The sequence below is a fragment of the Mustela lutreola genome, chromosome 16, assembly GCF_030435805.1.
Source record: "Mustela lutreola isolate mMusLut2 chromosome 16, mMusLut2.pri, whole genome shotgun sequence".
Taxonomy (NCBI): Eukaryota; Metazoa; Chordata; class Mammalia; order Carnivora; family Mustelidae; genus Mustela; species Mustela lutreola.
Genome location: NC_081305.1, coordinates 60,346,515 through 60,373,695, shown reverse-complemented (window position 1 = coordinate 60,373,695; position 27,181 = coordinate 60,346,515). Strand labels below are relative to the sequence as shown.

Here is a 27,181-nt window from a genome sequence, read left to right as displayed (position 1 = left end):
CAGGTGTGTTAAACAGCTTTAATTTCGGTCATTTCGGCTTCTCGGCACAGTAAGAAATATTGCACATGATCAACATGTTTTGTTCTGGGGATGGGGACAAGGGTAGGGGGAATCACCTTCTTAGAAAGTACAACCCAAGTTGGGAGGGCAGAGGGGGTGGGGAGAGAACCCTCCCCAGGCCTGTGGCAAAGTGCAGGAGCCCCCACCCCAAACTAACCTGAGTCCAGCCCCTCTGGGGAAAAAAGGGGTGCATGAACTCCCCCTACTCCACAGGCACCTCCCTGTGGCCCAAGGCCCACACTACCCACCAGCTTGTAGCCCTCACATGAGCCATTTTGCATAAAGTACAAGTGAAAAGGTCTGAAGGTAACACACTCCAGGTTATATACACGGGCTCGGTGGAGGGAGACTGTGCCCCTGCTTCCCCTCAGCTGCCCCCCATCACAGGGAGAAAGCTGTGGGGAGAGGGGGATAGACAAGAGGAGCAGGCCTCATTCCGCCCAAAACTAAAAAGGACGAAATGGCTTTATTGGGGAGGAGGGAACCATCCTGCCCCCCCCCCCGATTCCTGCCACCTACATACTGTCCATATCCTGAGGGGCGTACTGTGGGTCCTGGGGTCTTCTCGGAGCCCTCACCTGCCTGTGGCAGCTGTGGAGGGGCCGGGGGGCGGGGGGGACGGCTGGGGGGGACCCTCCCAGCCAGGCTGTCCGGGACCCGGCTCTGGAGGTGGAGGCAGTGGCGGGGCAGCTGGAGCTGTGCCAGAGTCCGAGCCAGGTGAGGTGGGGTCAGGGCCCCCAGCAGGGCTGGGAGTGGGAACAGGGGCAGCAGCAGTGCCAGTGGGGGGCGGTCCAGGAAGGGAGGCCTCAGCTCCAGGGGGCTGCTCCGTGGGAGTGGCCGCCTGCATGATCTTCTGGCGCACCTCACGGATCTTCAACTGCAGACACACCTTGGAGGGGAAGATGTCTGCGTAGCGGGCCTGGAAAGCTGCCGTGGCCTGGGCTGGGGACAGAAGGACAGTGGGGGGTGGGGAGGCCAGGGTGAGAGGAGCAGGCAGGACCTCTGCAAGTGCCCGCCAAGACGCGGAGCCACACTCACCTGATGGGAAGAAGCCATGGTCCTGGAAGAGCTGCATGACCAGGGCCCGGCGCTGGTCCAGGGTACGCCGCAGGGAAGAGTATGGCACCTTCTCATATTCCAGCTCCCCGAGCACATCCTCCGCTTCCGTACCTGGGAGTGGAGCAGGCAGCAGGGTCTTGGGGACTGCGGCAGCCAGCCCCTGCCCCGCCTGAAGTGTCCACCCAGCCCTCACCAAATTCTCTTCCCTAGCAGAGTTCAGAGAGGGCACCTGCCTCTGGACCCTATCAGACTCCAGAACCCCCCCAATCCATCCTTGACCCGCCATCCTTCCTCTCGGCGACATCCACCCCACCTCTCCTCTGTAACCCCATCTCCAAGACCCCACCCTTCCTGCAGGTGCTGGGTCCCCCATAGCTCCGCCTGCCTCGGTGCCAGCACCTGTACGGTCGAAGGTAAAGATGTCCCCCTCGCACTTGGCACTCTTGGGGGTGTTGGGCTCTGAGCTGCAGCTGGAGCGTCTCCTCATCTTGCGTTTCGGCGAGGTGGGGTCTTCGGGGGCCGAGTCCAGGTCTGGTCCAACAGAAGCAGGCTCAGCAGAGGTGGCCCCCATCTGTCCCCCACCTTCCCCTGGTGGCCCGCACTCGCCTACCGGTGGAGTTCTTCCTCTTCTTGCGGTAGGAGCCCAGGATGGCCCGGGGCGAAGTGGCCAGAGACTGCAGGGTGGGCGAAGGCAGCACCTCCTCAGGCCGGAACTCAGGCAGCTCAGCAAAGCGCTCTTCAAAGTCCACCTCTGACAGGACCCTGCTGGAGAGCCAGCAGGGTCACCTCCACCGTCCCAGGCTGCAGCTGCCCCCCTCTCTTGCCAGCCCCGCACACGCTGCCGCAGACCCCAGCCCATGCTCACTTGTCCACAGAGTCAAAGGTCTTCTTCAGGGGCGGGGGCCGCACCTTCACCTTCTTGCCGGTACCAGCGGCCTCCTTGCGCTCAGGGGTGTCCCCGGCTGCCCTCCCACTGCTGCCCTCGCTGCTGCTGCTGCCACTGCCGCCAGGGGCTGAAGCCGGAGCTGGCGCTGGGCTGGGAGGGGTGGGAGGCTCCCCACGGGTCTCCAGACCCAGCCCAGGGACTCGCCAGTCTGAAGACGAAGAGCTGGGGAATTTGCTGGCCTGGGGTAGGGATAGCAGAGAGATGGAGAATACTGGATTCAGACTCAGTGGTGCAAAACTCAGAACAACAAAGAGGTAGGACGCTGATTGACCCAGACATAGAGTCTTGGAGAAGACTCCGTCATACAGTCAAGCAAAAGGAACATAGGAGGCCCCGCTCCACCACAACCCCCACCCCCGGGGGAAAACAAGAACATGGGTCATACAGGTGTGCAGGGAACGGAAATGGAGCAGAAAAGCAGATAATGGGCTGAAACGCAGAGCCAGGCAGCAACAGGAGCCCCTGGGGCCTGCTGAGCGCTCACCACAGTCTCAGGGCCCTTGCTGCTTGTCCGCTCCTCAGCAGGCGGGGGAGGCGGGGGGCTGCTCCGGGCCATGGGAGCCCAGGTCTCTGGGGGTGGTGGAGGGGCCGGTGTCGTAGGCTGCCCCTCAAGCTCAGACTCAGTGGGAGGGGGCTCCCGGGCTGGGCCAGGCTCCAAGGGCTGCCGAGCTGCAGGGCCTGACCGCCCAGGGGCACCTGCCTCAAAGGAACCCACGGGAATGCTGGCAATGGCAGCCTTCACTTTCTGGGGGGCCTTGGGGGTGGGCCGCTGGGCCTTGGGGGCCACTAAGCTGTAGGTCATGGAGCCTGCTGGTGGGGAAAAAAAGCATTTGCTGAGCCAGGCCTGTCTGGAGCCCTTCTCCTGAGTCCCCCAACTCACCCCACCCTGGGCTGGCCCAACACCCACCTGAAGCATTAGGGAAAGGGCTAGTAGGGGCCGGGGTGGCAGTAGCAGGGGCTGGTGGACCCTTCGGCAGGATGGTGGCAGCAGGTGGGGTGCTAGTGGCCACGGTGTAGACCAGACCTGGGGGAGCCTGGGATGGCTGGGCTAGGGTTGCAGAGGAGGTGGGTGCAGGGCTGCCAGGGTAAAATGCAGTGATGACGGGACCTCCGGGGGCTGTGCAGGCTGGCGGCAGCTGGGGGCTGGGCACTGGCGACACGCCCACCTGGCCAGGAGCCAGCAATGGAGCTTGGCCTGCAGGGACGGAGACACAGGAGAGGCAGGGGCCCCAGTTAGGGCCTGGGCTGCCTCTGCACCACCCTGGGTCCCCAGCTCTACCTGCCACACTGCCCCTCACCTGAAAGCAGGGGCTGCACAAAGGCAGGTCCACTGGGCCCCAGCGAGGTGAAGCCTAGGGCTACCGAGCTCGTGGGCCCATATGAGGTGACTGTTCCAGCCTGGCTGGACGTAGGGCTGGTGCCCAAGGGCAAGGCGTGCCCACCCGCTGACTGCACGTAGGTGATTCTGCGGCAAGGAGAGGAAGGGGGAGGAGTGAGGTGAGCTGCCCACCCCTGCCAGACCCTTCTCTGGCCTGGCCTCCAGGTGAGGGCTCAGCTGCCATTACCTGGTAGAGGAGGGCAGCAGGACCTTCTGAGGCTGGGAGGTGGGTCCGGAGAGTGTGGCTGGGCTGAGGGGCGGCACCAGGCCACTGGGTGTGCTGACAGGCACCGGAGTCAGCTGAATGATCTGTGGGCAAGGGCACCCACAGGCTGGGGTGAGCTGGGGATTTGGAAATGGGATGGGAGGGTGACCCAGACCTAGAAAGGTGGGTCTCAGCAAAGACAGGGAACACAAAATTTAGAATTAAGACAGAAAGGAACAAAGAAAACAGCAAGGCATGTGAAACACAAAGGCACAAGGTACAGACACTGAGAGCAGAATCGAGATGCACACAGACACCGAAGTACGCAGAAAAACACACTCACAGTCCTAGAGACAGTTCAAGAAAGACATATGAAAAGGGAAAAAAGCACGAGAGATCAAAGGAAAGACACAGACAACATGGCACAGAAACCAACACCCAGGAGGGGAGGAGACAGGAACAGGAGCCAGGATGCCCTTACCTTGCTGGGTGGCTGGGCCCCATTCTGCAAAGGTACTGAGAAAGGCGGGCTCACCAGGGGCAGTGGCTGGCCAGCCCCTCCACCCCGCACGGACATGCTAGGGGCCGCCAGGGGCACCAGTACCTTCCCAGGCAGCAGCTGAGCTGAGCCACCCGAGGGCGGAGCCTGTACAGGAGACACCGACTGGGCTGCAAAGGGAGAGAGAAGTTGCCAGACAGCTACAAAGGCCTGGGGCCCCTCTCCTTCCCCACTCAGCCCAAGCCTCACCTTTGGGGGGCGGGGCAGAGGGTACGGACTGCAGGATGGGGATGCCAGGGGTGGGTGCGGTGGCCGCCAGAACTTTGCCGTTGGTGGAGGTGCCCGGGGGGAGGGTGAAACGGATGCTGGTGGTTGGTGCGGGGCCGCCAGGAGCTGCTGCCTTGGTCCCAGGGGCTGGTGCCGGGGCAGGCGCCACCTGAAGCTGCTGGGGCAGCGTGGGTAGGATGTACTGCACCTGGGTGATTCCCCCAGCCTTGCCCAAGGTGCCCGGCTGCAAGATGCCCAGGGGCACTGGCCCATTGGGGCCACTCCCAGCGCCTGCTCCAGAGCCTGTGGTGGCTCCACTGCCAGGGGCCCCCTGGGCTATGAACTGAACAGCAGGGGGCGCTGGGGCACCATAACCCGGTGTGCCCACCAGCAGGTTGGTGACTGTGGCAGGGGCCTTTCCCACAGTACCAAGGAGGGGCCCAGCCACCAGGTGCGGGGCCGGCGAGGAGGCTGCTGCCGACTTCTTGTCCGAGTACACTAAGCTTACACCCAACGGGGAGCTCCCTGGCGCCCGGGACCCCGTGACCGGCTCAGTCCTGGCACCCACAGTGTCATTTGGAGATGCCTCAGCCCGGCCAGAGGTAGGGAAGGGCTTAGAGGCGATGGGCACAGGAGTGCTACTGACGGGCCGCACCACGTTGGTGACCATGGTAGCAGCTGGGCGGGACAGGGGGGCTGTTGGGGCCCCATAGGCCAGTGACGGGGCTGGGGCCGAGGGCATGCGGGTTCCGCTGCCTTCCCGTTCCTCCTTATTTGGGGGCAGGACCAGCGTCTGCAGGACACTTCCTCCCCCGCCGGGAGGTGCTGCAATGACTGAGGGGCCTGGTGGCTCCAGGCCTCCCACACTTTCAGGTCTCTTGCGCCGGAAGGCGGCAGGATCCGATGGGAGGAACCGGGTGGCCTTGGAAGGTGTCCCTGGGCCCCCAGCCCCAGGAGGTGGGGGTCGTAGTGGGCCTGCCGTGCTGCCCTGACCTGACTCCTGGGCCTTGAAGGTCCCTGAGCCCAGTGGGAAGGAGGTGGCGGCTGAGACTGAGGAGGAGGCAGGTGAGGACGAGGACGACGAAGGGGTGGGCCCGTAGCCTTTGCCAAAGGCTGGAGGTGATGGATCCGGGGGCCCTGGGGGCTCAGGGTCCAACGGTGGGCGGCAGTGGGTGAAGGAGGAACGAATCACGGGCGAGAACACCTTCTGGCCAAAACCCTAGGTGGAAGGAGGGGACACAACCACATCAAGGGAGCCCGGACACCCACAACCTGACCATCCCTCTCCTGCCTGGCAGCAAGGCCGGCTGAAGGCCTCAGTTCACCCAGTCTGTGACCCAATTCACCATGGGGTGAGGAGCTTGCCCTCTTTGGGCCTTAATCTCTCTGTAGTGATGCACACAAGAGCACACACCTCCCCTTCCTGGGACCGTGACGAGACAAAAGCAATTCCCCAACTCTCACCTTGCTGCCCTCTGGGTCCTCCCCAGAGCTGTCTCCGCTCTCGCTATCAGTCACCCGCTCCTTGCACTTAAGGTCAATGTCAGTGGCGCCGAAGCCATCATCAGCTGAGGGAGCGAAGAGTATTGGCAGAAGTGCTGGGTGTAAGACTGTCCAGGAGGAACAGCAGGGAGCCCGGGCCCTTACCTTAACCCCTTTTTGCCAGCAGTAACTATTGTTCAAGAATGTTGTTCCTCTACCTAGGGTGTGCCCACCTGCCCACCGGGGGAGCCTAAGAGCATGCAGGTACCACCACCTAACACTGTGCCCCATGGCCTGACCATCCACGCCCCTGTCATCCTGGTTTCCTGCCTGGCCAGGAGCTTCCCAAGGGCAAGGCTGGGCTTACTCAGTTGGGCCTGAGCTGAACATGCCTGCAGTCATAAACAAACATGCAAGACAAGAAAGAAGAGCCTGAGACCTAGATCAACTCTTTGCCCACCCCCCCAAACCTTAGCCTGCTGTTCTCTGGGCAGGATTCTAGGCCCTGCAACTGCTCACCAATGACATCATCGTCTCCCTCCTCCTCACAGATGACCATGCGTTCCTCGTCACTGGTCATGTCCTCACTGGCTGCACGCTGGGAACGGGAGGCCCGGGTGGGCAGCAGCGGGGGTCGCCCGCCAGCCGCCAGGGCACCTCCCTCACCAGAGGCTGAGAAGGGGCCTGGAGCCCCATACTGGGTGGAAGGCTTTGGACCAGAATAGGATGCGGGGCCGGATACCATCTGCAGGGCGGGCACCAGGAGAGTTCAGTGGGGGCCATCACCTGGGGGCAGCCCTCCCTGCCCAGCTCCCCTGCCCCCAGACCTGAGTCAGTTCCTGTAGTGCCTGGCTATCTACTTCCCCACCATCCAGGCTGTGGACCCCACTGTGGGAGAAGGCTCGGGGCCGGGCCGAGCCAGGTCCCCCCACTGTGTGCAGACGCTCTGTCCCACAGGAACCACTCCCTGGAGCCTTGGTATCCGAGCTCAGGAGTGTCTGGGCTGCGACGGAGAGGAGCTCCGAGGACACTGCACAATATAAGGAGAGAGGTGTCACAGAGTCAAGAAGTCTTTTAGCGGCACCCAGGCTGTCCACACATATCTCTAGGTCCTGAGCAAAAGAAGTTTGAAAGTCCTGGGCTACCTGGGAGCCACCAGCCTGGCATTTTCTAAGGGACTGTTCCTCAGGAAGCAGGCCTTCTCTGAAGGTCGTGTGACGCTCGCTTGCTAATAACCATGGACCTGAGTCTCCATCCCCAGATCACAGAGAGGAAGCAACCCCACCTTCAGAGAACTGCAGGCCCGAACCCACAGGTCACTCTAAAAACATGCCTCAGAACAGTACTACGCAGGTGAGACACTCTGTCAGCAAAAGCAGCCAACGAGGGGCTTCCAACTATGGTTCTGGAAATCAACCAAACTGGGGTTTAAGCTTTGGCTCTACCATTTACTAGTCTTCTACAAATTCCAACAAGTGACTCTGCCTAAGTCTCACTTTCCTTTTTTTTTTTTTTTTTTTTAAGACTTTATCTGTCAGAGACAACACAAGCAGGACAAGCAGCAGGCACAAAGGGAGGGAGATGCAGGCTCCCCCACTGAGGAGCGAGCCTGATGTGGGGCTCAATCCCAGAACCCTGGGATCATGACCTGAGCCAAAGGCAACCGTTTAACTGAGCCCCCCAGGCGCCCTGAGTCTGTCTTCTCATCTGGAAAACGAGGGTATGACTTTCAGAAATAGAGCTTATACTCCCCTTGGTGCCTGGCATGTAGTAAATGCTCAGTAAATGACAACTGATAGTGAAAAGACTGCCTGGGAACTCTATCTGTCTGGACCTCCCTGGCTCTTTTATTTGAGAAAACTACCAGTTCCCTTATGGGTAAGGGTCTTCAAATGAAATGACAGCACATAGGGTTCTGGGGTAGGGGCTGAGCAAACAAAGGGGTAGCTGGCACCTCTCAGGGAAGAAGGGGGCAGGACAAGTCAACCAAGGAGCCAACCAACCTCCAGGGGCAGCGGCAGTCCCCGTCTCCGACATGCTCCGCTCCCGAGTCTCCTTGTGTCCTCCTGCTAGCCCCAGGCTCGCAGGCTTGGCCTCTGAGCTGGACTTCTTCCGGTCCTTGTTGCACCACTTCCAGTCTGGGTGAGCCTTAAAGTGGGCCTCTTTCACCTGGCGGGAGAGAAAGGAGGGACCCTCCACTCACTTACCCCACCAGAGGAAGCTGGGGAGGAGCCAAGCGGAAGAGGCATTACCTGGAAGGCCAGGTCATGGTACTTCTGCTTCTCCTTGGGCCCCAGGGCGTACCACCACTCGCCCAGAATCTTGCTGACGGTCCGGTTGTCCTGGTTGGGGTGACGCTGGTGGACCAGGGCCCGGTGCCGCTTGCTGAAGATCATGAAGGCGTTCATGGGCCGCCGAATATGGTCCTTCTCCCGCTGCAGCACACAGAGGCCCGAGTGAGATGTTAGAACCACAAAACAGACTTGGGCAGCCAGAGGGCAAGCTGGGGACAGGTATAGAGATGAGGTACCTTGTTGGGGCTGCGTCCATCCTTCTCCGAAGAGGAGTCTCGTTCCTTTGGCAGGGCACTGAGGGACTGGGTCCGGCGTTTCCCGGGTGGCAGGGGCAACTGGATCTCGGGAGACATGATGGAGAGGAAGCTGTGGCGGGAGTGGCAGGGACAGTGAGGGCCCCATCTCTGGTCACCATCCCTTCCCACTTCCCAAGTCTCGTGGCACTCACGCATCATCATGGTCACTCTCCGTCTCGCTGTCCAGCCGGGGCTCTCCTGGAGGACCAGGGGCCTCCTCCTCAGTGGTGGGAGGGGGACCCTTTCCAGGTTCCACCACCCCCAAAGTGTGGGGGGGTCCGGGCCCTGGGCTCTCAGGGCAGGTGGCTCCAGGGGGCCGCCCAGGGTCAGCACTCCCTGTCCCACCTGGTGGCTGCTCATGAGCCACAGCCGCCGACTCAGCAGGTTCTAGGGGCAGAGAGGCAGGTCAGAGGGCTCCTGGGCTCCCTGGACGCTATCCTCATGTGTTCTGCAGCCCCCCACTCCTTACCTTTGCTCTGGGTGGAGGCCACTGGGTGGCTGGCAGGTTGCTGGGCCTCACTTGGCTGCACAGAGGGGTCGGGCTGGCTGGGGGCCAGAAAAGGGACTAAGGAGTGCCAGGGGAACACGGCAACAGAGCGAGGTTCCACATTTGTCCACACTGTGGGAAGAAGCCAGCTAAGCTGTGCAGCAGGAAACCTTGGCCTTGAACCCCAACTCAAGCTCATTTCCACTCTGGATGAGGTGGCTCCACGCCTCCTTCACACCCCCTTCCACTATTCCAGAGCCCCGTGGGCTCATGCGTGCAACATCACTTCAGGAAAAACTCCTCTCTGTACGATTCCGAGGTTTATACGAAAGAAAACAGAAGCTGGGAAGGGAAATAGGCCTCACGCCCCATTCCCTCCCCCCACCTCCACCAGCCCTGCCACCAGGGACCAGGCCAGAGGAATGACTGGCTCCTGTCACAAACCAGGCCATGTTCAACTGCCATCTCATACTCCCAAGGCCCCAAAACCTGAGCAGGGCTAGGAACTCTCCCCAGTCATGCCACATTCCCAGCACCCTGACAGCCCCTCATCTTCACCTCCTACTCCCTTTTTCTCTCTTGAGGAGACCATGCTTGGTTTCCCCTTCTCTTTCCTCTCCATTACCCACAAGGTGTGGGGTCTTAAGTCTTTCTCCTTGCCTCTCTCCCCATAGCACAAACCCCAAGGAGCCAGACCTGCCTTTCCCGGGCTGGGCACAGGTGGCTCCAGTGTCTCCCCTGTCCCTTAACAGAATCTACTGCCCACAAAGAGGTCTCCCAGCCCCCCTCCCTCTCAAGCTCTGAGCTTATCTTGGGTGCAGCGTCCAGCGTCTTTGCCCAAAAAGGGGAGGGTGTGGTAAACCCTTTGGAAGAAAAGGCACAGACAATGAGGCAGACAAGAGAACTGTTACAAGTCTGTGCCCAAGGAAGACAAAAGTGCCAGGTGTTTTCTTGAGAATTTTCACAGGAAACCATTTCCCTCCCAGAAGAGCAGTTCCAGGGGTCCCACCTTCTGCCCCAGGAGCTGGGTGGTAGCAGGGTTAAGCCCTGGGCTGGGACCCATCCCTGGCAGGACTCCTAGAGCAGGCCTAGGTTAGGAGTGGGCTGTCCTCTCATTGCTGGCTCCCTGGGGGAAGTGGAACCAGCTGAGGAGGCCCCTGTGAGGGAAGACGATGAAGAGAGAAGGGAAACGCCCTAGCCTTGGTCTCCATCATTCCTGGCCTCCCCCTGATCTGGATCAATCTGACCTGGGATGACCCCTCTATGCCTTCAAAAGCCTGGACTAAGAAAGCTCTATAGAAGAGGCTAGCCTCGAGACCTCATTCTGCAAGGGGCTGACAAAAGAAAAAGTAGACGTCAAGTCAACAGAGGAGGGATAAGGAAGCCAACACTAGAGGGGGTCTCAAGACACTCTAAGAACCCTGTCCCCAATCCCTGGGGCACTGGGGACCACAAAAGCCTGCTCAGCCCTCCAACCCCAAGGACCTCAACCTGTCCCTCTCTTCACCAAGATCTTTCTCATTGGGCCTCCTCATCTGCTGGGTGCGGAAGAAGGGGACCAGCAGACAATGGGGGAAGAGTCCTTTAGTCCTGCCCCTCAAGTCCTCTTCAGTGTACTATGGTCCAGGTTCTTGGATCCCTCTTTCTGCCTCTCCAAAGCACACCACACACACTCCAGCCCATCACTCTGCTCTAAGCAAGCAGTACCTCACTCACTTCCCAAACCCTGTTCTTAGCCCCACTACTCCATCACATTCCCTTCCCCCTCTCTTCCACACCTAAGACCAGCAGGTCTCATGCTGCCCCTATCCTGATCTATGCTCCCAACCCAGTTACTCTGCACCCCTCACCTCCAATGACAACGGACCGTGCCACCCCATTACCCAAACACCACAGCTGTCCCCAGCTACTCCCCTCGCCTCACTCCCATCACTCCCGCTACACTCCCACCTGCCGTCACTAACCGCTTGGCCCAGCTGAGCTCTGTAACTTTCCCGTCACCCCTGTACTCCGCCTCTATCACTCTCGTACTAGACCCCTATCACCATTACGCCGCACTTAGCACCCCAACACCCTGACCCCTGCAGTCCCAGGGCCCAGGCTCTACTGACCGAACATGCCGAGGCCACGGGAGGCCGCGCCGGACGCGGGCACCAGGGGCCTGTGGGCTGAGTACATGGTCCGGCGCGGGGGGGCCCGGCCGGGGCTCGAGCCTCCTCAGCGGCCGCCGCCACTCCGCCCGCCGCCGGCTCCTCGGCCGTTGCCGCTCGGGCCCGGGGGGAGCTGGAGGCCGTCGCCGCATGCCCCCCCCGCCGCCCCCCTCCGGCCGCCCCCCTCGGGGGGGGGGTCTCTGCCGGGCGCGCCTGCGCACAGCGCCGCCTGCCTCCCGCCGCCCGGGGGGCGGGGGAGGTCAGAGCGCGCCGGCCCCGCCCCGCCCCCTGGCGCGCGCGGGGGCCGTCACGGGGCGCGCGGCACAGGGGCCATCGGCGCCGCCCCCTCCCTCTCCCTCCTCCCGCTTGGTGCCCGGCGGGCGGGGCAGGCGGGGCAGGCGGGGCGGGGCGCGGCGCGCGTGCGCGGGGGTGGCCCCCTCCCTTCTCCTCTCGCTGGCTCGCTCCCTCCCTCCCTCGCAGCTCCGGCGGGTAACGGCTCTGGCCCCGCGCGCCCCGGCTGCCGGTGCTGCCGCCCCGCCTTTCCGGGCTCCGGGCCCGCGGCTCAGCGCCGGGTCGACCTTCGGCTCCGAGCGGCCAGACGGACCAGCGTGCGTGCGTCCGTGCGCTCCGAGCGAGCCCCGCGCAGAGCCACCGCCGCCTCCCCGCCCCGCCACTACTACGCGCTCCCCTCCCCCCGCCGCACCTCCCCCCGCCCCTTCTCCGCTTCCCCCGCGGCCTTCCGCGCAAGCCCGGCCCCCCGCGCGTGAGCCCATTGGCTGCCGCCGCCGCGCGCGGGTCAGGCCCCGCCGCGCCCGCCCCCATTGGCCGCCCCGGGGGAACGTCAGTCATATGCAAATAAGGAAAGGGCGGGGCGGGCTCCGGTTGGCCCCAAGCCGGCCCGGGGCGGGACCGCGGGAGGAGGGTGGCAGGGAGGGCGCACTGCAGTAAAGGCAGCGAGCCAGGGGGGCGGTTCACGGCACCGTGCTGCGGAGGCCCCGGGGTTGTGTGTGGCGCTACGTGTGTCCAGTCCACGCGAAGAACACGCTCATGCGCGGCTTGGCCCGCCTCCCTCACGGCTCCGCAGGCCAGAAGAACTGCGCGGTAGGGCTACGCGAGCCACCGGGAGCCCTTACCAACTCAACACCAGCAGACTCTTCCCCCACCACACACTCACACACACACACACACACCCTTTCATAGACAGAGTTTTCCTACCACACCCATTATTTCATACACATCCCACGGTACTATGTACCCTTGGCCTTACACTCACACTGGCACACACGAAGTCACACACCTTGAACACCTGCTCACATGTCTGTACAACCTCCCACACTCCGGGTCCCTCACTCTCCAGCCATCCTCACACACTTGTTCTCACCCATCCTCCATATCACCCATTTCATACACGCCTTGTCATACATGCTCACCAACGCACATTCTCACTGCCAGCCCACATGAATCATCATACAAAAAACATATCAAACAGGCAGCATTATCTCACACATCTAATCACAAGTGCTGCTTGTCCATCACACACACTACACACCCCACATCCCTCCCACACAACCACACACACTCTTCCATCTTCACACACCCTCATGTGGCCTTCCTGGCCAACTCCCGTCCCCAGTACAGGCTAACTCTCACAGATGCCATTGTACTGACCCCCCACACACTACCTAAACTTAGCCCAGTAAGCACTACTTCAATACCCTGGCCCCCCAGGGATACAGAGCACCATGGTCACTCACTGGCCTGACACTCAGCAGCCACCTGGGACCCTCCACCTCACAGTAAGGCAGTAGGAGGCAAGCAGGGGTGGGGGCACAGAGCACTACCATGGGCTGGCCCTGCCACTCTAGGCTGGAAGCTACCCTTCCAGAAAGGGGCCAGGAGGAAGAAAGGAAATGAACACTGGGGCTTCAGTGTGCTGGGAGCTTGAATGTATTATACTGCTCATTGAATCCTCACATCCACTAGGGAGGTACACTTTATTATGCCCATTGTTCAGATGAAAAAATGAGGCTCAGAGAAACTGAATAAATTGTGCAAGATCATCCCTCCAGAACCTAACAGCCCAGTGCTCCAACTCAGCTGCTCTTTCCACTACTGAAAATTTAACCTCGGGGTGGACCCTGGCAGACACTCGCAGACCTCCAGGAATATGGTCAGACAAGGATACAAAGAACTACAGAAAGGCCAGAGAGGGGCGCCTGGGTGGCTCATTGGTTTGGGCCGCTGCCTTCGGCTCGCCCAGGGTCCTGGGATGGAGCCCCCGCATCGGGCTTTCTGCTCAGCAGGGAGCCTGCTTCCTCCCCTCTCTCTGCCTGCTTCTCTGCCTGCTTGTCATCTCTCTCTGTCAAATAAATAAATAAAAAATCTTAAAAAAAAAAAAAAAAGAAAGGCCAGAGAGTACCCACAGAGACATATGCAAGAGTCTAGGGTCCACCAGGGAGAGAGGCAGAGGCTCTGGATCACTCAAGATGGGCCTGGGGGTCACATCCAGTAGAGGCAGAGGCCTGGGGTCACACCCAGGCAGCTTTTAAAAGTTGCACAACCCCCGATGGACAAAGAGTGGGCTCCTACACAGGTGGAGTCAGCGACAAGCACAAACAAATCCCTTTCCCAGCCTGTTCCGTCCACTGATAGAGCCAAAGGCATGGAAAGGGTACAGAAACCAGTAATCTGGGCCCAGAGGGGAAGGGAAGGTCCATAGCCCTCTGACCTCCAGAGACTGCAGGGCCAGACACTTGGCTGTGAGCCTGGAGGGGGCCACTGGAGGGACTATTAGGTGACTGCCCCCTCCTCCCTATGCAGCCCCAGACTCAGACCCTCCATTACCTCACTGCCCCAGGGACTGCAACGTGAGGCAGAAATCAAGGCTGAAATCAATGTGGCCCGCTATCTCCCCACTGCTGCCCCCTTCTCTCCCTTCTCTCCCCACCGGTGAGTCACCTACTGAAAATTAACCCCTTCCCTACTGCAATGCAGCCCAGGACAGAGCTCGGAGAAACACTGCCCACAGTTCCCCTACTTCTGTAGGGTGAGAAAAAGAGCAAGGCCTGGCATAGCAGGGAAAGAGGGCCCCACACATCTGAGAGGGTTGCACATCTGGTAGAAGACACAGTGCCCACATAGGAGGGATGGGAAGAGGCCCCTTACAGGGTAGGGAACAGCCAAGTGGGGACCCAGCCTGGCAGGGAGGGGCCGGAATCTGGGCGGGAAGGGCCCCCCTGCCCTGGGCACTGGGCCAGCCCTATACTTAGCTTCCATTGTTCAGAGTGGAGGAACCCTGGGTGGGGGTGATTAGAAGTGGAGAAGAGGGAGCAGGTCCTAACCCCAGACAGCTCCATCTCTCCAGCCATCCTCAACCCTAACTGGGGCCTCCCTAATTGGGAAAGGCTGAGGGGGTTTCCCAAACCAGGGCCCCAGCCCCATCTGAGAGGAGGTGCAACACCATCCTTCACTCAAAGCAGGTACCCCCTACACCACCCACCACCAATTTCACAAAAGGTTTGGCGCCAAACATCCCCCGCAGCACTACCCCACACCCTAGTCCAGGGACAGGGAGCCCAGACAGAGACACCAACTGCCACCCAGGGTGGCACAGGCTGAGGCCTGCCCAGAGGTCTGGGGCTTACAGCCAGGGATGCTGACAGACTGAGGGACAAGCAAACACACTCTGAACTCACGGGCCCATTTATTGAGCCCCAGAGGCACCGCGCCCCTGTCCCCCGCAGCTCCCCACCCTGCTCTACAGGCCTGGGTCCCCGCCTTGGCTCACCACCCCGGTGTCCCCAGCTCCCCTCACCCGCTCTCCACATACACACCCACCTACCCACCCACCCCGGGCGGCGTCGGCGACGGCCAGGGTTGCCTGGGGAACGAGCCCAGGATTGGGCTGGTGCCGCTCCGGAGGGATGGGGGCCTAAAAATAGCGCCGGGGTGAGTCAGTGTGAGTGGGGCTGGGGTAGGCAGGGGGACTAGGAGGGAAAGAGGCAGGCGAGAGGTGTGGGGGAGGGTCCCCAGGGATTGGGAGACGGACTGTGATAGGACGGGGGGGGGGGGGGCATGTGGGTTTGGGGGTGGAAAGGGGCGGGGGTGTGGGGGAGTGTACAGACACCCAGGCTTGAGAGGGCTGGTCGGCGCGGACTGAGGGAGGCACCCCAACCCGGGCGGAGGAGGGGGCGCCGCCCTGCGTTCTTCTCCCCTCCCCGCGCTCACGAGATTTTCCACTCGCCGCCTGGCCCCCAGCCAGCCCCCGGCGGGCCCCACAAAGCCGCTTTGTGCTGGGAGGGCGGGCGGGCGCCCGGCCGGCCTGACACCCACGCAGGCCGCGGCGGGGCACTGGCCAGCTGGCACCCGAGCTGTCTGCGGGGGACGGGGGGTCACCCACCCCGAGGGCGCGGCCGCTTAAGGGTTAATGGCGCAACGGAGGGGGGTGGTCTCGGCCAATCAGCGTCGGCAGACGCGTAGGCAGCCAATGGAAAAGACGGAGGCCCGTCGCCCGGGGCCTACCCCTGGGGCGCGGGAATCCATGCCCCTCCTTGCGGACAGGGCCGGGGCACGGCCCTCAGGGTACGGGTCCGGATCTGCAAAGTCCGGGTGCACCCTGTTTCCTCGGCTGCTTCGCAAGAAAAAGGTTCAAAGGGGTTTAGAATCTTGCATTCAGGTGGAGGCACGGTCGGGATTTGAACCCAGGTGTGCCTGGTCTCAATCAGCTTTGCTGCGGAAACAGGGAGACAGGGGTTCCCTGGCCCAGGCCCCCGTGGGGAGCGGGAATAGGGGACGGGGTGCGGGCGGAGGAGGCGGCGCGGCGGGCTAAGGTCCAGCCGCCTGTGGTGCAGCCGCTGCCGCCGGTGGTAATGGGAGCCAGACGCCGTCGCCGCCGCTAATGCGCCTCCCTCCAGGCCACTAATGGAGCCATTAATGCCGGGGCGCCGGGGGCTCCGGGCCGCACCCCCCCCCGCCCCGCGCATGCGCGCGCCCGCGACCCCCGCCGTTCACCGCGGCCACCGCCGCCAGGAGGCAGCCTACCCCTTACAGCTCCCGCTGCTGGGGTCTCTTTAGGGAAGTCTCTAAGATTGACTACCGCTATCTCAAAAACGCCCCTTCTCTTCTCTCCTGGCAGGTCATCCTCTTCTTCCCAGCCTAGGCCTCCTTCCTCTCCAGGACAGTCTCCAGGGATCTCTAACATCCAAATCAAACCTTTTCCCTCTCCGGTCTAAACTTTTGCCTCTTCACCGACCTACCAGCATTCAAGCTGGCTTGGCTAGATCTGTGCTCCTTGGCACCCTTCTACCAATCCTGGGCTCTAGTGTCAGCTCCAGCTTCCACTAGACACAGAGATGTCACGCACTTTGACGCCTCCTGGCCTTCCTTCCTATGGCTGCCTCTGCCAGGAACACGCCTTTCACTCTCCTGAAATCCACTCATTCCTCAAGCTTTAGCTCAAATGTCACTTCCACTAAGAAGCACACCCGTACCTCCCTCATCACCCTGCATCGAGCCACCGACTTGTCTCTGTCCTCTGGCTTCCCCAGACTCTATACCTCCCTCTGCTCATCCTTGCCTCTGCCTGCTTCCATGTCTGCCTTCCCCACCCACATTCCCCAGGACTGCTCAGCCTGGACCTGGGAGAGATGAGGGACTTCTGGTCGGAGAGAAGGGGTTCCCTGTTTGAGACAAAACAGAAACTCTGCTGGGCAGAATATGGATTTGGGGAGTCAAGAGAACCTAGGCCCCTCTCTGGTCCTTATTTTCCCCACCTGGCCAAGCATAGTGTCTGAGGTCTTACTACATGGGGACTCCGTTAAATGGAGCTGGCACCAAATGTGTCTCCTGCAAGGCATTGAGGGGGTGGTCGAGGTGATCTGGGTCATACCCTCTAGCAGGTGGGTGGGCACAGGAGCTGCTTTCCTGTTGTTCCCCTACAACCGGATCTCCTAGCTTGGCCCATGCAGCCCCCGCCTTCCTGCCTGTCTTGGGAACAGGTGCTTGGATGTAGATGGCTCCTGACACCTCTCACCATGTTTCAGAGACAGTGGTGGGCCATTAATTTGTCAAGAAACAGGAAGGGGCTCCCAGGCCAGTACAACCTCCCACCACTCCCCAAGAAGGGAGTGAGGGACCTAGTGCTTAGCAACTGTCCACAGACTCAAAGGGGTGGAGCGCCTGATGGGCACAGGGTGGAGGTGAAGGGCTGGGAGAGGGGCAACAAGTTTGTCTGAGGAGGGGGAGGAGGGTCAGGGGAGGGAGGTCCAGAGACACAGGATCCCAAGATAGGAGCCCAAAACAGAAGAAAGGTAGAATGAAAGAAAGCTCAGAAAAGGACTGCTGTCTAGGGAAGGACAAACCAAAAAAGATACAGAGAGGCAGAGAGAGAGAGAAAGAGACAGACAAGACCAGAGAGAGAAACTCAAGCCCAGGAATAGAGACCCAGACAGACAGATGTAGGGACCCAAGGGAGAAAGACAGACACACGGTGGCTCAAAGGCAGGCAGACAGAGGCCCAGGAGAGGGGGCACTGCCTGTCAGTACAGGGAAGCCAGGCAGAAGCTGGGAGCTGGAAAGGAGGCCGTGCCAGGAATGGGGCTGAGACATCTGGCCTCCTGGGCTGGGGCTGTAGGCCCTGGGGCGGCTTCCTCTCCTGGGGAGCAGGCGGGAAGAGTCAGAGGGAGGTGGCAGTGGCAGCTGGCTGGCCCGGCCATGCACAGAATGTGGAGAATGCCGGCCGCCTGCCCCGGCACGTCCCCCAGCGGAAGCAAATGCCTGGCGGGGGACAGGAGCAGGCACGCTGTCCCAGACCGCCCCCTCACACCTGCTGCCCTGGGTGAGGGTCAGGCCTTGGCATGAGCAGGCAGAAAGGGATAGGACCACGGCCTCATTATGCCACCTGGCATAGTCTGCCCCACCTGGGCCTCAGAGGCAGAAGGCCCCAAGGTGCTTACCTCCCAAGGGCTTGGGGAGGCCTCTGGGGAAGAACAAGAGGACCTACTGGCTGGGAACCTGAGGGCAGCCTGGATACCTCGGCATGGGTGTTGTTAGGGAAGCGCTGCTCAGAACTGCCAGGACAGGCCCTGTACAAGTTCTGACGACCAGACAGCCCGCAGCCTCCCTTCCCTGAACCTCAGCCCAGCTGCTAAACCAGGCTGGTAATCCCTCCTGCACAGCATCGGGTGGATTCGATGAGATCGAGATCGCTTGGGGCTGGGCACGTGGTAAATGTTTAATGAAAGGCTGGTTACTATTACTGTTATCATTGTTAGTGGCAGGACTCAAGGGCCTGGGGCTAGACAGCCTGGGTTCAAATCCTGACTATCCTTCTGCCTAGCAGGGTGACTTTGGGCAAGTCACTTAACCGCTTGGGGCGTGGTTTCTTCCTCAACACTGGAAGTACTAATGGTGCTGGCCTCCTGGGGTGTTGTGAGGATTTGGTGAGTAAACGCTTAGGCGGTACTTAGAGAGCCGAGTACCATGCAGGCGCACACATGGGTGGTGCTCAAGAAATTAGGACCTCCAGAGCTTCTGGCAGTGAGCATCCTATGATCTGGAGATTGGGAGACCCAGTTCAAGGCCCAGTCCTGACCTTCCCTGGCCGGGTGACCTCAATCAAGACTCTTCTTCTATAAAATCTTAAAAAAAAAAAAAAAAAGGGTGCCTGGGTGGCTCAGTGGGTTTAAGCACTGCCTTCGGCTCAGGTCATGATCTCAGGGTCCTGGGATCGAGTCCCGCATGGGGCTCTCTGCTCAGCAGGGAGCCTGCTTCCCTTTCTCTCTCTCTGCCTGCCTCTCTGCCTACTTGTGATCTCTCTCTGTCAAATCAATAAATAAAATCTTTAAAAAAAAAAAAAAAAAAAAAAGACTCTTCTTCTGCCGCTTTTCCTCATCTGGAAAATGGTGACAGGTACCCCTGTTGGGTCTGCCCTGGTGGGCCTCGGGTGCCCTGCATCAGTGCCATCCCCCTCCAAATGCCAGCAGTGAGGGTCACGTGATACAATGCTATGAAGGCAATGTTGGGGGCTGTGGGCATGTGGGGTAGAGGGGAGAAGAGGATAGTTCTAGATAGAGTCCTTCTGCTTCACTTTCTTCATCTGGCTAAAGACAGAAATCCCCGTTGTGCCCATTTCTGTGGCAATGGGCTCCTATCAACTACACTAACAAATGTAAAAAATGCTGGGGGCAGGGCGAAAAAACACAACTCGCAACCTCAGCATATAAGTCTGAGGGGCAAGCACAGCGCCTGTGTCCCTGTGCTCTGGGTCTGGGCTGGAGCTCCGTGAGGTTAGGGCCTGGGATCCCAGCCACATCAGCCTCTCTGCCCCAGTCCCAGCTCCCACCCAGATCCCACCACAGCCCCCTTCCTCCCTGCTCTCCTTGTCTCTGCTCTCAGGCCCTGGAACTCACCCTCCACGGTACAGGTGTGGTCAGATGATCAGCTCAAAGCCTATCTTGGCTCCCTAATGCCACCAAGATAAAGCTCCCAAGTCTCCTGAGGGCCCTCGGGGATCTGACCCTTGCTCCTGGACAGAGCCATGCATTCCCGCATTCACCATCCCTTAGAGCCTTTGGTTTTGCAGATTCCACTTCCTTTAAATACTTACTTTGGCCTCGAGGCCTTTGCCTAAACTCTTCCCTCTGCCTCATGGTCCTCCTGCCGGCCTTGCCAGACTCGCTTCTGCACACCCTGCATATCTCACTTTAGACACCCTGGCCCCTTCTCCAAGAAGCCCTCCTGACTTCCCACGGCCTCCTGGGCTTCCCCCATCCCAGCTCTGACCCCTCTGGCTGCTCACTGTCCGGTGACAGATCTGTCTGTTCCAGGACTGTGTGCCCTGTAAGAGCAGGGCTGTGTCCTCAGTACCAACTACCACACGACCAGGCCACTCCAGTCAACAGTGGATTAAGAAATAAATAAAAAAAAGATTCTCGGGAAAGGGCTGGTGACTGGTCACCCTCCCTGACGGTTGCTCTGACAAGGCCCAATCTAGCCTGGCCACTGGCTCTCCCGGGCTCTGGCCTCAGCGCTCTGGCCACAGTGGCTTTGCTCCCCTGTGCTCCTTCTGGTCTCCTAGGAGGCTCTTCCAGCCCACGGTTGCTGGTTCCAACTCATCCTTCAACTCTTGGCTTACATGCCCTCTCCTGAGGGCAGAAGACTGGATTTCACACCTGGAGGCCTGCCTAGCACACCCCCAGCTCCACTCATGCACTGACTGCACCTGTGATATTTCCAGGGCACAGGTATGAGGCGAGCACTCCGGTCCTGATCCTGCTACCCCGAGGCAGAAGGCACCTTGGAACCTCCATCTTCCCATCTATAACCCGGCACTGTGGCCCAGTGGGGACCAGCCAGCTGGCCTGCCTGGCTGTGCAGGCTGGGCCCAGGACTTACTAACTGTGGGATCCAGGGCAAGGAAATAACCTGGCCTCAGATGCCTCTAAATGAGCCTAATCCTACTTCCCCCACCCCCACTGCCTGTTAGGCTCGTGAAGACAAAATGAGCGAGTATTTCCAAAGGGCTGAAAACAATCCCAGGTACAGTACGGGGTGTGTCTGAGGGTTCGCCAGATAACTCACAGGCAATGCTTATTATGATGATGTCCCCACCAGTCCTCCAGACATGACAGCTGTCATCGCGATTATCAACTCTGTTATCCAATGAGGATTGTGGGGGCCTGGCTCCCAAAAGCTCTGGAAAGGTTTGCTGACTACTCAAGCCCTTGGGAGTGCATTCCGAACAGAAGGCCTCCAGAAACCGTGCCCTGAGCCTTCCAAGCCCAGTCCCTTGCCTGGATGTGAATTCCTGCAGTTACTCTGCAGAGAGGAGGCTAATCTCCCCTTGAGCTCTTCCCCAGGTGGGGAGCCAGTTTTCGAGTAGCCCCGTCCCCATTAAGCCCTCACCCAGCCATTGCACTGGCATCTCTTACCTGTCCCAGGTCGGCCCATGATGACTTCCTTTTTGGGGGCAGGATGGCTGGTGTAGCTGCTAGGGACCAGGACGGGCAATAGGGCAGCAGGTGAGGGATGGAAGGCCACCGGCTGGAAGGGTGAAGAAGCCAGGCCGAAGGTGGGCATCGGCTGGGCCACAGCAGTCGGCGCGGCTGGAGGCACGGTGATGGGCACAGGGGCTGGCAGAGGTGGGGGCAGGCCAGGCTTCCCACTGGCCACCCCAGGGGGCACTGGGGTCTCTCGGCAGCCCCGCCCAGGTCCTGCTACCCGCGCCTCGCCAGCAGTGCTCACCTCCCCAGGGAATTTGGAGGGCAACGGCACATCAGGGTTGCGAACAATGACGGGGGAGTCCCGCTGCACAGCAGGAACCCTGCGCACAGAGGGCCCGGGATCCGAGGTCAGGCCAGCAGGTGGGGGCAACAGCAGCAACGGCGAGGGCTGGCGGGAACGGGAGAAGGGCACGGCAGGCGACACGGCCCGGAAGCCAGCCGGCGTGGAGGGTGTAGGTGTGTGGGACACCGAGTCCACACCAGAGTCTAGGCTGTCACTCTTGGGGAAATCCGGGGTGGCTCCTCCACCCCCTGCGCCAGGGGCCCCCAGAGCCCCCGGATGGGGGAGCAGCTCTGTCTTCCTCCGCCCGGGACTGATGGGCACGGTGAAGGTCAGGTTGGTCTGGAAGGTGGGTAGGATGCCAGAAGAATGGCGCTCTCTGGGGGCAGGTGGCGGCGGGTGGGGACCCAGGTCTGGTGGGGTCAGCACGCCTCCCTTCGGGGTGCTGGCGCTCAGGTGGCGGCTGCGGACGGCAGTGCGCTGGATGACTGGTGAGGCGTTGATGGGGCTGAAGTTGGCTGGGCGGAAGCCAAAGAGCGGCGACGGGGAGGGCGATGGGGCAGGTGAGAAGGGTGACTGCGTAGACACAGGAGAGAAGGAGGGTGTGCCAGAGCGAGAGCTGCCCAGCGACACCAGCATCACGGCCGCCTCACACTCATCAAACTCAAAGCGGGACAGGTCAGCAGGAGCCACCAGGCGTGGGCGCGAGTCCCCGCGGGCTGCCACGCTGCTGGCCTCGCTGTCCCGCGATGTTTCGTCACCCCAGTCAAACTCGGTGCTGCCCTCCCGTGTCGCCACGCCTGCTGGCCGCCCAGCCCCAGCTGGGCCACTGTCCGCCAGGCCCTCCATCTCCTTGGTTCGCATGGACAGGTGGCGCGAGCAGTAGCCCCGCCGCTGCGACTCCTTCATGCAGCCATCTCGGGAGCACAGCCGGCGCCACTGCTTGCCATTGAACTTCTTGCGGATCCCGTTGGGTGTGCAGACCACATCACCCTTCTTATACTTCTGCTGTGCGGCTGTCAGTGGTGTGCGTGCTCGGGCGGCTGGCGCTGCCCCCTTCTCCAGGGAGGCCACACTGCTGCTCCGGCTGCCGCCCTGGCTCCCCTCCTGACAGGGTGATGGCTGCTCCCCAGGGCGGCCTGGGCCCACAAAAGCTGGGGACTTTGGTGGCGGTGACAGGAGCTGGGGCGGAGGCAGCGGGAGCAGAGCTGGGGTGCCCAGGGCCGGCGGGTGCTTTTCCTCACCCTCCTCGCAAGTCCCCAGGTTGCCACCAAAGCTGATCTTAGACACCTCGGCATCCTCAGGCTGCTTGGGGTCCAGGGCAGCAGGGCAGGGGGCCAGGGCACCCCCTGCCTCAGCCTGCTCCTCCTCAGGGCCTGCGGGGGGCTTCCTTGGCAGGGCCTCAGGCTCCCAGGGGGGCCGCAGCAGGCGCAAGCTGGAACGGGCCACCCACACGGCCTCCTCAGGTTCATGGTGTGGCAGCTGTGGGGGCTGTGGGACAGCGGCCGGACCAGGCTGGGAGCTGGGGCCAGGACTGAGGCGGACCTTGTAGGCAGCAGGCTTGGTGGCCACCTCCACCACCACACCCTCACGGTAGGCAGCCACGCCAGGCTCTACGCAGGTACAAACAGCTGTGCCCACCGCAAGGGCAGCTGGCGGTGGCGTAGCATCCAAAACCACATGAACACCACTGCCAGGCGCCCCCTCATAGAATGTCAGTGCCCGGTCCCCAGGGAACTGCACGCCCAGGTCCTGGCTTCGGCGCACCTGGCGCACCACGGCCGGCAAGAAGAGGCCGTCTCCACGCCGAGCCAGCACCCGCTGGGACCTCAGCTGCCGCAGGTCGTATCCGCCACTGGTGCCACTTGGGGGCCAGGGGCCTGGCCCACAGGCTTCGGCGGGCTCATCCTCCAGGTCAGCTGAGTGCTCGCTGGCTGTGTCGGTGGAAGAGGAACGGGTGGAGGTGGGTGGCCGTGGAGGGACCCCCAGGGCGCCGGCCTCCTCAGGGGTTCGTGCCCGCTCCTCAGGGGCCCCGGCCGGCCCACCGTTACCACTGCCGGCTCCATGCTCCTCCACATACTTCTTCTTGGGCGCTCGAGACTTGAATGTGGCCGTCTTACGGCTGAGGGAGGGTTCCCAGCGACTTGCCTCCCCCTCTACCTTAGGGTCCTCAGCAGGGCCTGGGGCCGCCAGGTCATCGGGGTGTGGCTCCGGGGTCAGCCCCTCAGCCCCAGAGCCCCGCTCAGACTCCTCCTCCTCACCCTCCTCAACCTCTTCTGGCCCTGGAGGCTGCTGGGGCTGCTGCTGCTGTACCTCTTCATCTTCCTCCTCTGGCTTTTCGCCCTCCCCAGCCCCTCGCCGTCTCAGGGCCTTGGCCCGGGTGGCCGGTGGGGACTTGCCACCACTGCCAGAACCTGGGAGGCCGACACATGCCTTCTTCATTGGCTTCATCTTTTGTCCACCTGCAGGTGGGAGGGCAGACAGGGATCATGGGGAGCAACTCAGGAACCTCCCAGAGCCAGTGTCCCCCAAGACTTCCCACTTGCTGAGGCCCTAGTTAGGTCCCTGATACCTGAAGCCCTTCTCTTGGCTGTCTTCCACTCATGGGGGCCCCTGACTGGCACCTGGACACAGACTGGCACCCATGTCCCCTGAGTTATGTACTCTGGCTCGTTGGGGACACTGACATATATCTGTTCCCTCTACACAGGCCACAGCAGGTATGTGCAACTGCCCGACGGGGCACAAAAAGGTAGTAATGGTTCATGCCTTTGTGCCAAGCCGTGGGCCGAATTTGATTTTATTAACCCATTTCATCCTGACAATATTCCTGAGAGGCAGGTATGACCGACAGCCCTACTTGAGGAAACTGAGGCACAGAGAACACAAGCAACTTGTTCAAATTCATCCAGCTAGGAAATGGCAGAGCTAGGGTCTGAACCCAGGCAATCTGGCTGCTTCAGAAGTCTGTGCTCCTAACCATTTCAGTGTGCCGCCTGTCACATGATCCAGGGGACACGCTTCCTTGCACTGTCACTGTCCAGACAGCACACACACTCATACACATACACACACATGCACAGGAACACAGTCACAAAAAAGGAGGTGACTGGGCTGTGATGTGAGCCTCTCTCCACCCCCACCCCCACCCCTCTGGGCTGCCTGGCATGGTCAGCCATCGTGGGAAGGAGTGGGCAGCTGAAAGTCCTGAGGGACGGCTGCCCACTCTTCTCTGCACCCAGGCCTGCCAGGTATAGCCATCTCCCCAGATCCTGGCAGGGAGCAGGCAGGGGCACGTCTGGGGCAAGAGCTTATACCCGTGCCGCCACAGGGCCATGCATGAGCACACGCACGCGCACAAAAACACACACAGAGGCACACACACGTCATCACACAGTGGGACACAGAGCTACACCCCAGGGTTTCGCTGTCCCACTGGATGGGAGCCTGCCCCTCCCCTCCACAGCACCCAGCGTGAGACCAGCAAGCCCAGCCCCCCTTCTGGCCTGCATGAATCCCCCCCCACCACCACCACCACTGGGCTGCCTCTGACAGGGTGGCTGAGCTGGCTGGGGCCAGGGGGCCCCCAAATATAACTTCTGACTCCAAGTGGGGGTAAGTGGGAGAAGGTCAAAGAAAGCAGGGCAAGCCCAGCCCAGCAGGCCAACCTCACCCACTTCCTGAACAGTCATTACTGCCCGCCCCCTTTCAAGCTGCCCTGAGAAAAGAAAAGGGAAAAAACTTTACTCTGAAGTGACTAAGAGAAGCTGAGAGGCCAAAAGGGGGCCTATGGGAGGGTGGGGGTACCCAGGGCCCTAACCCAAACACAATCAGAGATACCCCTGACTCAGTCTGCCGGCTCCCCCAGGACCCCTGATCTTGTGTTCTCCTACTCGAGGCCTGCTCCTCCTGAGGACCATACAATCCAAGGCTGCTCCTTCTCTGGGCCAATCCTGGGGTCCTCACAGGCAGAGCTGTAGGGCCCGGGGCTTCTCACACTGGGGCAGGGATCCAAGTGTCCAGGAGTTGGGCAGCTGCCACCACCTTCTCCCCACTGACCCGCTGGGCCACTGTCCTGGGGACCGAGATCCGGCCCCAGTCCTGCCCAAACACAAACCTTTGCATAACGCCTCCCAGGGCCTACAACCATATTGCCTGGCACCCCTGGACCCTGCCACCTAGTCCTGCCTCTTCACCCCAAAAGCCAAGCCTTTTTTTTTTTTCCCCTGGGCCTACTCTCTTCCTGTCCACCCCACTTTGGATAACTCCCACCCAAGGCCCTGTGGTTCCTCACCTCCTTCAGAATCTAAGCAGGAACTCCCGAAGCCCAGGCCAGCCCAGGCCCTGGTTCTTCAGGGTCTCATCCTCTCTGCTCCCATAAGCCCTCCTGGCACCAGCTTCTCTGGCACTCTCTCTCCCGTCCTGTCACCACCTCTACCTCTGCCTCTCTCCTCACAGGCCCTAGGCTCCCCCCTCCTCAGCCACCCCATCCTTGTCACCCTCATCTATCTCTGTCACCCCTTCCTCCAAGTCACTCTCCTGTCAGCCATCTCTGGACCTATCACCTTTTCTCTCCATCACCTCTCCTTGTCACCCCTCCAACTCTGTCCCCTCCCTCTCCCTGTCACCCTGATCTAGTCCTGTCACCCCTCAATTCCTGTTACCCATTCTCTGCCCACTATCCCCTCTCCGTCATCCCTTTTCTGTCACTGTTCCTCCCCACCACTTCATCCACTCTATCCTCCTTTCCCACCATCCAATCCCCCCTTTTTCCCCTGTACCCCCTCCCCGTCCCTGCCACCTGTCCCCTCTCGGCCCCCAGCACGCCAAATCCCCCCTGCCCGTGTCAGCCCTGGCCCCGCCCCTCACCTCGGGCTCGGCAGGGTTTCGGGGCGGGGGGCCTTGGCCCCGGCTCGGTCCGGTCCGGTCCCTCCCCGCCCCCCCCTCCGGCTCTCCCTCTCGATTCTCCCTTTTTTTTTTTACTCCAACACACAAAATGGTGAATGGACCTGCAACAGCTGGAGCAGCCAGCCAATCACCGGCCACAACCCCGCTGACCGGCGCCGTCCTAGACCAATAGATATCTGCAGCCTGGTCGGCTCCGCCTCTCCACGACGAGCGACATTCGCCATAACCAATTCTGCCCACCCGGCAGCGCCAGGAGGCGGTGACAAAGTCCAAGACCGGCCTCCCTCCGGGACCGACACCAACCTGAGCCTACGACCGCCTGATCTGCCTAGGGCCCTGCCCCACAATAAGTGATGGGCATCAGCCAAGACCAATCGCAAGCCGTCTTAGTGCAGAATGACGAATACAGTAGCCAGTCGTCCTGCAGTCTAGGCCGGAACCCAGCCTCTGTAAGGGACAGTAACCAATGAAGTGCAAGAAGGAAGGGCTAAGGGATAGGCTGTCCAATAAGCAGGCTGAGGAGGCGTGGCCTGGGCGTTTGTTGACCGGCTAGTCGCAATTCTTGCTGGGAATGGTAGTCTTCTTACGTCTCCGGCCCATAGTCAATAGTACAAAGCAGACTACAACTCCCATGTGACAGAGTGCTGTAGCACCAAAGAACCCGGGCGAGGAGAAAAAGTCGGACAGGGCAGTTCCTCTAAGTCTCCCTGCACACCGGGAGCATCTTAGACCCAGGGCCCCGACTCACCCGGATTCCCGGCTCTGGCGTCGCTAGTGGCTCCTCTCAGTGGCGGCGGTAGCGGCACGAGGGGGAGGTGCGAGTAGCAGCCAACCGCCACCCGCAAGCCCCGCAGCCAATCAGCGGCGGC

The 27,181-nt window shown here is 61.1% G+C and overlaps 1 protein-coding gene across 7 annotated transcripts; it reads right to left on the bottom strand.

Annotated features, from left to right (window-relative positions):
- Positions 1-4: 4 nt before the first annotated feature.
- Positions 5-27,181, bottom strand: CIC (capicua transcriptional repressor). 7 transcript variants are annotated; one of them, XM_059153795.1, is made up of 21 exons: positions 27,061-27,181; positions 21,053-23,866; positions 8,956-9,105; positions 8,639-8,873; positions 8,427-8,556; positions 8,149-8,331; positions 7,900-8,065; positions 6,724-6,926; positions 6,416-6,641; positions 5,879-5,982; positions 4,397-5,633; positions 4,130-4,317; positions 3,631-3,752; positions 3,364-3,530; positions 2,973-3,260; positions 2,550-2,875; positions 1,985-2,244; positions 1,730-1,884; positions 1,519-1,650; positions 1,099-1,230; positions 5-1,002 (listed from the first exon to the last, which is right to left on the bottom strand). In XM_059153795.1, exons 2-21 carry the CDS (start codon positions 23,853-23,855, stop codon positions 635-637), a joined length of 7,575 nt encoding a protein of 2,524 aa, XP_059009778.1. In that variant the 5' UTR covers positions 23,856-23,866; positions 27,061-27,181; the 3' UTR covers positions 5-634. The 7 variants fall into 7 exon arrangements, 6 of the variants coding, with proteins under 6 accessions (XP_059009778.1, XP_059009777.1, XP_059009780.1 ...); XM_059153794.1 differs by lacking the exon at positions 27,061-27,181 and adding an exon at positions 26,274-26,414; XM_059153797.1 differs by lacking the exon at positions 27,061-27,181 and adding an exon at positions 26,274-26,414 and having other exon boundaries at positions 1,730-1,881.

Coding starts and splice junctions, on each gene's coding strand:
- CIC (XM_059153795.1), bottom strand. CDS start 23,855: ATGAAGCCAATGAAGAAGGCATGTGTCGGCCTCCCAGGTTCTGGCAGT. Junction 1,651..1,729: donor GAAGAGGAAGAACTCCACCG/GTAGGCGAGTGC, acceptor CTGTTGGACCAG/ACCTGGACTCGGCCCCCGAA. Junction 1,231..1,518: donor CTTTACCTTCGACCGTACAG/GTGCTGGCACCG, acceptor CTCCACTCCCAG/GTACGGAAGCGGAGGATGTG.